The sequence below is a fragment of the Cololabis saira genome, chromosome 23 (assembly GCF_033807715.1).
Source record: "Cololabis saira isolate AMF1-May2022 chromosome 23, fColSai1.1, whole genome shotgun sequence".
Lineage (NCBI taxonomy): Eukaryota > Metazoa > Chordata > Actinopteri > Beloniformes > Belonidae > Cololabis > Cololabis saira.
Genome location: NC_084609.1, coordinates 25554584 through 25566053, shown reverse-complemented (window position 1 = coordinate 25566053; position 11470 = coordinate 25554584). Strand labels below are relative to the sequence as shown.

General features: G+C 39.4%; 1 protein-coding gene across 2 annotated transcripts; it reads left to right on the top strand.

Annotated features, from left to right (window-relative positions):
• The first annotated feature begins 1315 nt into the window (after positions 1-1315).
• LOC133424033 (NXPE family member 3-like) lies at positions 1316-10867 on the top strand. 2 transcript variants are annotated; one of them, XM_061714406.1, is made up of 7 exons: positions 1316-1457; positions 2588-2602; positions 3471-3911; positions 5874-6169; positions 8649-8719; positions 8953-9156; positions 9241-10867. In XM_061714406.1, exons 3-7 carry the CDS (start codon positions 3483-3485, stop codon positions 9813-9815), a joined length of 1575 nt encoding a protein of 524 aa, XP_061570390.1. In that variant the 5' UTR covers positions 1316-1457; positions 2588-2602; positions 3471-3482; the 3' UTR covers positions 9816-10867. The 2 variants fall into 2 exon arrangements, with proteins under 2 accessions (XP_061570390.1, XP_061570389.1); XM_061714405.1 differs by having other exon boundaries at positions 2477-2602.
• Positions 10868-11470: the final 603 nt, after the last annotated feature.

Sequence of the window (11470 nt, the reverse complement as noted above, 5' to 3'; positions counted from 1 at the left end):
ATTCATGATGGGAGTTGTACTTGCCCTTAATTGACTAATCGTGGGAATCTGTGCTGTAAAACCTGGATACATTGGATTAGAATCAAGCATTAAAAGTTGCTGGGAATAACTGGAAAGGGGAACAGAGCAGAAATGAATGCATGATCACATGCATTCATTTTGGGTGCGGTTGTATTTGTGGTGAAAAGATTGCACAACCAGTCCATTGCAGGGCAATATATAAAAAAAACAAACACACACACTCACTTACACTTGTCAGAATGAATTTAATATAGATGCTGATTTACTGTCATTTTATTCTGGGATATGCTGATTTCTGCTTATCATGTGCAATGGCCACAAAACAGTAAGAGATCCAAAATAGTCCTGAGGGGGTTGGAGTGTTAAAGTTCCTAACTGATTACTCCAATAATAGTATTCATACATTGTTTTTTGCTTTTCTTGCTGGTGCATTAATATGCAAGTAAGAACTTATTTTTGATTGACTTATTTCTATTTCTATCTATGTCTTTTTTTCTCTCACCCAGTGCTCCTACCTAAGTCAGTTCTGGGCATTGCTCCCTCTACCAACCCCGGGAGGACCTGCACTGAGCTCAGGTCTCCTTACTTGAGGAGTGAACAGGCTGTGGTGGAAGGATCACGTTATTCCAGACAGATCCTCCCCACCCCATCTGCTGTCAACCATCCTGTCATTTCTAGGAAAAGAAGACTCGAAGCTCTGAAAAAACAGCTGTGGAGTTTCGTTATTTTGTACGTCACCTTGCTTTACCCCCAAACTCCCCCAGAGTTCTGTAACATCTACCAACGGATGGGAAGAGGGATCATTGGATAAATGTCTGAATGAATACATTTTTTTAAACAGCATTTTTCAATATTGTCCCAGCTTTTTCAGTTTCTGTTTTTACTTTGTACATAATTGGGTAACAATTATTTACGAAGCCAATCCCTTTCATGATCATCAAGTACTGTGACATGGTCTGTCATTCAACACACAGACAGAGACAGTGAATGAAGGACTCAGCCAGTCCAGTTACTGGTTCTTTACCAGAAGAGCCCAGCACCGTTAGAGGTGGCGAGGCTGGGACTGGTTTTTTGTGGTAGCCAGTCTCATGAAACGTGGTGGAGCTGCTCACACAGATAACATTCTCTAACTGGGAGAAGACATTGAACTCAGCTGAGAGCTGAGCTCTCTGTTTGCACTTCTCCAACCAACCATTGGACAGCTGTTTTGCCACATCTCCCACATGGGCTGGGACAAGTTCTGAGTGTAATACGGATATACAGTAATTGTTGCCTTCATTTGTGAGTGTGATACTTGCTGTCGTGCTGTGAATCATTTGGAACCACCAATGGCTTATTTGAAAGAGGATCCCTTCATCCAAACTCAATCCAATTGACTGAAGGAGGAAATATTTCACCACAATCAATTAATTTTCTACAAATAAATCTCAGCTCAGGTGAGGTCCAATAAAATAAAGTTTTGCTTCAGTGATGATAAAACCTTTTTTTTTACTGATCATTTAACTTTTTTGTCTGTGTGCTTTTTAGGTAATGAGTACCCATCACTGTACTTTGAACTCTACACTTGTGCTTTCAGTGACTAGCTAAAATGTATACTATTTGTCATATGCAGCTGGTATGGAACTTATGATTCTGACACATTTAGAGGAACTCCAAATGGTTAAGATTATATGTAAATATAAAAAAAAAATATCTGGGAACAATGGGGGAACAAGTAAATCATAATCTGAGCAGTGTTTTGGAATATCATTCGCTCTTTCTGTTTTTCTGCTCTTCTTTTGACTTAACACATTTGTATTGTTTTGTTTGAAATGTCCTTGTGGTTTCACACCATGTCTTGTCGGCCAGTTTCGCCTCATCTGCTCATTATTTCATCAATCCACATGTATATAGCCTCTGTAAAGAGTTTTCTCTGAATTGGACATTCTTTGTATATCTCAGCGGAGTCAACGTTTCAGGTCATGTGGTTCGTTGTGATCTTCTCTTCTACATCTGCTGCAAATCTGAAAGACAACAAAACACAACAGGCACACAAACATTGTGAATCTGAAAGAGAGAGAAAAACAGAAACGCAAAAACAGAAACAGGCAGAGACAAACACAGCAACCAACCCAGGTCTCTAAAATGTAATCAGGACCACTGCAATTATTTGTCCCCACAACTGTTGGGGTTGAGCATGTCAGTGAGTGAGCAGGTGTGTATGTCTGTTTAAATGTGTGTGCAAGGTGAAAACTGCACTAAGAGTGCACCCAGCTCACTCCCTGTTCACTCCCATCCCATCAGGTTGCAGGTCCAGGTCCATCAGAATTAAAACCACCAGGCACTTGAACAGTTTTTTAGTGATTTGGATTTGACAACGGCTGCAAGCGGTTGTCTTCAAGAATAAAGAACGCTTTGCTTCTAGCTTTGTAGGAAAGGTTTATGATGACTGTTTTTCTTTTATCTTTGAATCTAGCACCAGATGAGGTTTTTGTTGATCATGAAGGGAAGAGGTTGTAAAGACACTAATTTTCTTAAGTGTGGCTCCACCTTCCTGTTCTTGGCTGCATGTGCCTTTATCTTCCAGCAATATCATAAGAAGGTGAGTACTTTTCAAGTTGTAACTTTAAGTAGAAGAAAGTGTTTTTCCCATTAAAAAAAAAAAAAATCAATATAACTTGACAATAAAACTCTGGCAAAAGATGGAAAGTGCTGTATAAGTTGAACTCTAATTTCGTTCACAATCCAGACCTGTAATTTGCTGCAGATTTCATTACAATTCTGTAAGTTTGCATAAATTACAATGCAATGTCACTGCAGACATTGCAGACTTCTGTCAGTCTCTCCCTCACAATGCATCAAATCATGGAAATAACCCTCTTCAGAAGCTCTGACAAATAGTTTGAATCTCCATTTCTTTGACTTTTTCTTTGCTTCAAGATCTCAGCTTGCTTGTCTTTTTGTATGCAACCATGAGTTCATCCATAGATTGCTTTAAGTCTGCGGTTTTGTAATTCACTTTAGATTCAGCAAAAAGTAATATGTTGGTTTCCCTGACTCCTCATCTATGCGCTGTAAGGATGTTGTATATTTTGAGGGGAATCAGTGAGCAGATTTTTTTTTATGCTGGGTTTGTGGAAATATTGCATGGTATTATTTGTCAGAGTGTGGTTGTAACTAGTGTTCATAAGCATGAAAAGGTTTCTTTCCAACCATAAACATCTTCCTCTTCTAAAACAAGTTGTTTCTCCTGAACAAATGGAAAGAATTACAGTATTTCATAATATCATTTGCAGTGAACAACTTAGTTTTTTGTTACGAGTAACCCAGCCTCCTCCTAAAGAGTTATTACAATAGCTTTCATCAGCAGGAGTAATTATCCACCAATATAAACAAATCAATCATTTGTATTTTAGAACAGTCTGTATTTGGCTCTCATTTGTTTTCTCTAATATATGTTTTTTTTTCAGTTTCATTATAAAATGAGGACCACCATCTCACCAGCAGTTTCCCCTGAACCTCAAAAGCATCATGACTTCTGCAGCATCCATCCACGGTCACCGCAGGAGGCTCTAGAAGTAGATTACCTAAAAGACTTAATTGCGTGGCCTGAAACTCCCCCAGTACCATCCCCTTTTTCCTTCAATGAGACCAGTGATCCGGCTCACAGTACCTTCACCATTCTCCCTCGGAGAGGAGGGCAGCAGTGGCGTGTAGGGGATGAGCTGGAAGTGTTCATAAAAATTCAAGACTTCCATGGTCGTCCCAAGATGACTGGAGGAGATGTCTTAGTGGCCCGGCTTCACAACCCTACTCTTCAGGCAGGTGTGGCCGGACAAGTGGTGGACCATCACAACGGCAGCTACGTGGCTGTGTTCTCCTTACTGTGGGAAGGAAGTGCACATGTTGAGGTAATAATAAAACTAGCCACATTTAATGTGGCTGTGCCATGCGTGTAGTCTTCCATTGGACTGTTAACTGATGCCTTTGGTCCTCGCTTGGTCAGCTTTTCTTGTACATCACATGCTGTACACCCATTTTGTTTATTGATTCTTATTCAATCTACGGTAGTCATTTTTCAATCAATTCATTTCATCAAACCATTATACAAACACAAATGTAGTTCACTCACCACCTAGCTACTATATAAAGTGTTTACAGCATTACAAATGAACTTCTGCACCTTTAGCTCTGAGGATGCCCCCCACATGTGTGGAGGGTTAGGACGACACTTTCCAAAAAATATCCTCTTGTTTTGTCTCTTTCTCAATCACTTGTTATTTTCCATCATGAATTACTTCATTCTCTTAATCAGTGCTTTGTATTTTTGTTGATGTGTGATATTGATGTTTAGGTTTAAAAGAAGAAAAGAAAACTTTTAGGTAATCCAAGTTCTCAGAGTAGTAAGTGAGATGTCTCACTATGGGAGATACGCCGCTCGCCTATTCCTCAGAAGCATTTATGTCAGTATACCAATCCTGATAGGCTGGTGAAAACGATGACATGACAACTTCCTATAAGTAGCTTGTGTTACGATGCAACGTCAATTAAAATGAGTACCTCTTCTCGCTTCTCCCGGGCAAGAAGGGCTAGCTGGTGAGACATCCCACTCATACTACTCTGAGAACTGGCCGTTGCATCGTAACACAAGTAACTTATGTAATCACTAGCCAATCAGGATGAGCGTAATAAGATAAATGCTTCTGATTGCACGAGGGGCGTATCTCCCATATGGAGACATCAAAACAAATCCTATGAATGAAAGAACATTCAGATGTAATTTAATATATATATACAGTTAAAAGGTTTTTAGGTGCAAAAACGGGTAACAATACAGGTGCGCAAAACAAAAACAGAAACGCATACAGGTACAGGACAAGTGGGGGCGCTAGAAAACAAACAAAACAGACAAAATCAATGTTTGTGACCATGTATGTGGGAATGTGCGTTTATGTATGCAAACACATGTGTGGTGTGTATGAGTATGATGGTTTTCTAGAATGATGGTTATTCTAAGAAAACGATAGCAGCCAAAAAAAAAGAATTAAATTAAAAAAATAAGTTAATTAATTAATAACTAATAAATAAAGTAAAAGAAGGGGGCAATCAATCAATTAAAGGAGCTGTATGTAAGAGCAATAATAAAACGAATCACAAATATGTTATGTCAACAGACATTTAAAAATCATGTTCATTTCAAATACTTATGTCACTGACAACAGCACTCAAACCAGGATATTCCAGTTTAAAAAGAGGAGTTGCAGCCCTCAACTGATGTTTATGTTGTCATTTTTTGTTTTGGCCTGAAGCTCCACCCTCCACCTATCTCCCAATCACCAAGTCAGTATTGTTTCGGCATCCGGGTTGCCAGCTCGGCTCTAATTATCGCAGCCATGGCAGCCTACGTTCCTGCTGCATTCTGCACCCTACCTGGCAACCTCTGGTCGGGGGGAGGAGGGGGAGGGTACACGCCACTCAACAATATTTTGAAAGTGACTGCAGTACCAGTTTTGGACATTTCTTACAGACGGCTCCTTTAAATAAGTAATGTAAAGTACAATAATAAATATCTATCTTCATCAATCCTCAATCCTCACAATCCTCTTTGAACATAGCAAAGCAGTAATAATGGCTATTTTCTATTAAAAAATACACATATTCATTGAGAAAAGAAATGGAAAATGAATAACAATAATTATGATAATGATATGATTGACTAATAATCAATTAATAACATAACAAAAATGACAGAAGTAATAACATGGTATACTTCTATTAAAATTACTTTATATTACTTTATTTCTGTAATAGATGGTAAATCCCTGCAGTCATTTCAAAGTTTTGTGTACATTTCTTTTTCTTTGTGCTAAAAGGTCACCATGGTCCACCCCAGCGAGGCAGTCACAGTTCTCCACAAACTGACCCACGAGCAGCCTAACAGGGTTTATTTCCAAAGCCTCTTCCGATCAGGTTCAATCACTGAAACTACCACCTGTAATGTGTGCCTTAATGGACCTCAGGAGAAGCTATGCAACTACACTGACCTCATTACTGGTGATCTGTGGTTCTGCTACAAGCCAAAGAAATTAACGTGTGATGTCAGGGTCAATCATGCCAAAGGGGGATTCAGACAAAAACTCAAGCCTAAGGAAGATAAGCTCTTTCAAAGGTGAGCACTACATCAAGCCATCCATTTTCTATACATTCTTAATCCAAGGCAGGGTCACAGGGGTCTGCTGGAACTTATCCCAGCACGTGAGTATTACACATGTATGTATAATATGTATATGCATAAATCCCTCAATCAAGGTACCTGGACTTCCCTCCCCTGTTGGTAGATTGTGAACATTTTAGGTCCATGTAAGTCGCAGGCCTCTGTTTTGAAATTTAAAATAAAGAAAATCAGAAAATCAAGTTCTATCACCATGGTTCTATCACAGTGGTGGATGTAGAGCCCGTTGGCCAGATTTCAGTCGGTCTGCCCCAGGGCAGCTGTGGCTACACATGTAGTTCATCATCACCAAATATGAATGGAGTGAATCAATCATGGTACCATTGTGAGCGCATTGAGGGCCTGATTTACTAAAGGTTTGTGTTGTAGCCATTTCTTCATTTCTTATGCCTTAGTTTAGAAAAAAGTTTAGTTCAGGATGTTTATGAAGTTGATCTGTTACTTTGAATTATCTTGACTTGGTAATTAGTTTATGTTAAACAGTACCTGAGTTTATTTATTGTTGGATGGGTGGGGCCGGGACACACCCCTCATGATTGGGACCGGTGTGGTGTGTGGGTGTGTGTGCGTCAGTCAGGCGGAAATGTCAGACAGTAGGCGGCTGTGGTTAAATGCCAATTTTGACCATTTCACGCTGTTTTAGTTACTTTTCTAAATAGTTTTCGTTTCGTTGGATTTTTCCCTAATTGTGGAGCCGCATTGATTTATGTTTGCAAGCCCCTTTTTTGGAAATAAATATTGGAAAAAAGGAAAAAGTCGCAACAGTGAAGTGTGTAAAATCACCACGGTTTTGCTTCCCGTCAATGGCATCGTGTTCCTCGGATGCCAGGACAGTTTGCGTGTGTAAAAACCTGTGCAAACTTGACAGCACCCGCAAACCAAAGTGCCAGCTGATCTACTAACAGCGTGCAAAGAGGACTGCGCCTCTCAAATGAGCAAAATAGCACACGCAATCCATTTAGTACTTTTGCCCTGATGAATAATCAATATGGGGCGTACCTGCCAGAAATCGCTAAATACTGGGAGGGGAAGATGCAAATTGGTCCATTTACCAAGCGCAATGAGATTTACCAAGCCCGAAAGTATTTGCGGGGATTGTGATTGCGTCTGTATTTAATACGTTCGAAAGGAAGGTGCTATCTCCACATGCAAAAGGAGAAATATTTTATTTGAATGTTAAATCGAGTATTATTCAGCAAAAGGTTGCCACAGGAGGCACATAAATTTTTTTATTTATGATAATAAATAAATCACGTGTTTTCATGGAGAAAAAAGTGTTTCTCATTGTGCGCCTGTTCTGCAGTTGTCATACCCCGGTGTTGTGCCATATTCAGCACCCCTGCCGTGAAAAGCACCCCCTCGTCTGACAAAAATGATATTCTCATTCCGTGTCACGTTCTGTTTAGCGTCCAGTTTTGTGTTAATGATTCATGTTTAAATGCGCTCATGGATTCCACAATAGTCATACCACAATCACATAACAAAAATCGGGTGAATGGTTATTGATGTCATTAATTAATAGCCTGCTTACTGTGTTGTCTTCCATAATATTTGTAAATATATATAATATAAACTTATCATTGAATATACGAGGGGGTGCTTTTCACGGCAGGGGTGCTGAATACGGCACAACAATTTGCCTCTTCCACTAATACCTTGACTATATCCTGCTTTCCATCCGGACTCTCCATGGCGCAAAGTTTGCACTGCAAACCGTAAGACGCGCAACACCTCATTTAAATACTGAGGTTTGCACCTGTTATCAATTGCGCACGCAATCTTAGTTGATCACCCGCAAAACACACAACAACAGCCGCAAACTTTTTCAGTGCACACGCAATTTAGTACTCTTTATTTAGGATCTTAGTAAATCGGGCCCTGAGTGTCCAAGAAAAGTGCAATATGAATCGAATCCGTTATTATTATTGTTATTATTAAGTTTTTTGGTATAAAATCAGTAAACAGCTTGTTACCCATTACATTTTAAAATTGGTAAACAAAACATGTCTGGTTTTGTGTTGAGCGTATTATGGATATGTATTGGCAAGAATCTCATGATACGATACGGATCCCTATACATGTGTCACGATACGATACCTATTGTAACATTGTGATATATATGAAAGTATTTTACTTTGTTAACTTAGTCCAAAACAAGAGTTGCTGTACATGTACACTGGAAGACACTGATCAGGGGACAAACTGAGTAAAAAAAATTGTATTCAAATAACTGGTAAAATAACTGAAGTGGCTCTTCCATGCCATCTATCTGAGAGGAGGAACAGAAGTCACTTCTGTTACTGATCATTTGTGCATTTTATTTGTCATTTTAAAACTAGGAAATGGAAGAAAAAAAACTGATTCCTGATCATTGAACATGCTCTTTTTTTAATTTTTTTTTTTTTTTTTCCTCCAGCAAGGTCAATATGAAAGTCTTCATTCCTGCTTCTGGACCTGAAAACATCACTGTTCTCCCAAAACTAAAAGGTACACCCTAACATTTACCACTAAAAACTATTTGTCATATTGCATCAGAATAAAAGGGTTTACTACTGGGTTTTAGATGGGGCCCGACTGTTTAATTTTCTAATGTGGGGCTTTTCTAATATAAGTTTAAAATATTAAAATATAAAATAAGGGGTCTCAGAGAGGTTTGGGAAACACCTTTTTTTTTGGTCTTTTTGTGTGAAGTGTTTAACTAAAAGTATATATCTTCTCAGATCAGCCAGAGAGGAAAAGCCACATTGTGAAGATTGGACCTTCTGGGTATTATTATCAGGGTGTGTGGCGAGCTCTCAAGGGTACCACAGTTCACCAGTTCTACACCACAATGATGAGTCAGTGTCTGAAAGGCAAGGTGGTCCACTTTTTTGGAGACTCCACCATCAGGCAGTGGTTTGAATACCTGAACTCAATATTACCAGGTAGCTGCACAGCAGATATTTCTGAAAACAATTTGAATTTTGTTCACATTGCAGCCTTATCTGTTGTCTTTGTCACAAATTTAGATCTCAAGGAGTTTAATCTGCACAGTCCGAAGCAAACGGGACCTTTCATGGCCTTGGACTATGCCAACAACATTTTAGTGACATATCGCTGCCACGGACCCCCTATCCGTTTTGGCAACGTCCCACTCAGTCAACTGCGTTACATTGCCAATGAAATAGAACATGTGGCTGGAGGCACCAACACTGTTGTAGTTATTGGCATCTGGTCGCACTTCAGCACTTTCCCTGTCGAGGTCTACATCCAGCGGTTGCAGGGTATCCGGAAGGCCCTGGTACGGCTGCTGAACAGGGCTCCAGGTACCAAGGTCATCATCCGGACTGCAAACCCCAAAGCTCTGACGCTCTACGAGACATTGACCAACAGCGACTGGTACTCAATACAGCGGGACAAGGTTCTGAGGGCTATGTTTGAAGGAGTGAAAGTCCATATGGTGGATGCATGGGAGATGGGCCTGGCCCACCATCTGCCACACAAGCTCCACCCACAACCGCCTATTGTCAAGAACATGATCAACGTTCTCCTATCTTACACATGTCCTTCAAAAGCAGTGGCGGGCGGTGCATTTCACACTTAGGCCTTCAGTGATGTCCAACTTAATCAATAAATACCTTTCATTATGCCAGCATTCATAACACCGGGACTGGAGAGTAGTTAGAAAACACACTTAAGCACTACTCAGTCGTGAACAAAATGGGCTATTATCCGGCACATTTTAAAAATCAACAAACCTGCATCAGCAATTAAAACATATCTGGTAATCTACTGTCAAAACTTAAAGATAAAAGGATAAAAGGAAAACTGGCTTATAGGCTTCTGGCCTGTTGTTGCTGGTACATCTGAGTTATATATATATAAAAAAAAAGATCTTTCTAAAAATTTGTATTAAATGAGTCCACAAAAAATATGCAAGCTTTAACAAGATTGTACAATAAATTGCAAAATCATAGTTTAATATCAGAAACACTAACAAGACGGCCATACTTTGGCGACAGCGACACAATAAACAAGTCTCTTTATGAAAAACCTTTTCAAGTAATGACGTATCACGTCTTTCTGTGACCTGTTGCTTTGAGTACAACCAGAGTGGCGACACTTCCATAGGACTCCGTTGGAAAACATGGCGGACAGCACTTCCTGGCGTTGTGGCGTTGATTTCAGTGGTCGCACGTCGAGAAACTCCTGAGGTAAGGCGATGAAATATCGACCAATTTTAAGTCATTATGCGTGTTTATTATATCGGAGGCGCTTTTTAAGTTAGATATGATTTTTTAAATTTTTTTAATTCATACATTTAATAGACCAAAACATTGTACGGTGATTTAAACAATGCAGGAGTAGATCACCTGTTACCAATGAATTAATTATATTGTTAAGCTCTGATTTAAAAAAAATATTACATGTTTATATGGGATGTTGAGTTTAATTATTTTAAAGGTAATCCTGAAAGAGCCTTGTGAGGTTTCTGCTGTCAATAGACTCCACAAGTGGGGTAGCTATAAATAACATGAGCTGCAAAATAATTTTGTGGCTGTTCCTTTTCTTAGTTGTGTATGTGAGTCATGTTTTCTTCTTGCAGGGTTTGCTGTTCCTAAAGCAATGCCTTCTCCACCTCCAGGAATGGGAACAAAGTAAATGGCTTACACTTATATAGCGCTTTCCAGCTACAGGCCCAAAGCGCTTTACACTGCAAACATTCACCCACACATTCACACACCGGTTGTCGGCGGAGCTGCCATACAACGGCGCTGGCCTGACAACCGGGAGCAACTGGGGGATTCAAAGTCACCACCCTTTGCTGAGTCACTTTTTGATTTAAAAGCATATTTCATCATCTGCTTGTCTTGCGTTTCTTTTATCAGAGTACAGTGTAGATGAATACTTTATACTTAACTGACACTTTTATTTTGTTGTCATTGATGAATTAACAGACATTAAGATAGTGAATTTAGTGAATGCTAGATTACTTTTTCTCACTCTTCTTTCTGTGTCCCACAGGTTTGGTTGATGTGAACAGAGGATATTGCCAGAGAATATTTTAATAAAGCCAACTTTTACACCAGATACGCCTCTTTTTTTCAAATTGTTCCCCTTTGGAGAAGTGAGAGAGGTTCAAACACTACACTAATTACATATTAAAGGTTTAAGGGTCCGTCCTGCCCCTAATAGGTAGTTCTAATAATAATATTCTAATAAAATATATGCTCATATTCTCTGTAAGTGTGTAAAAGG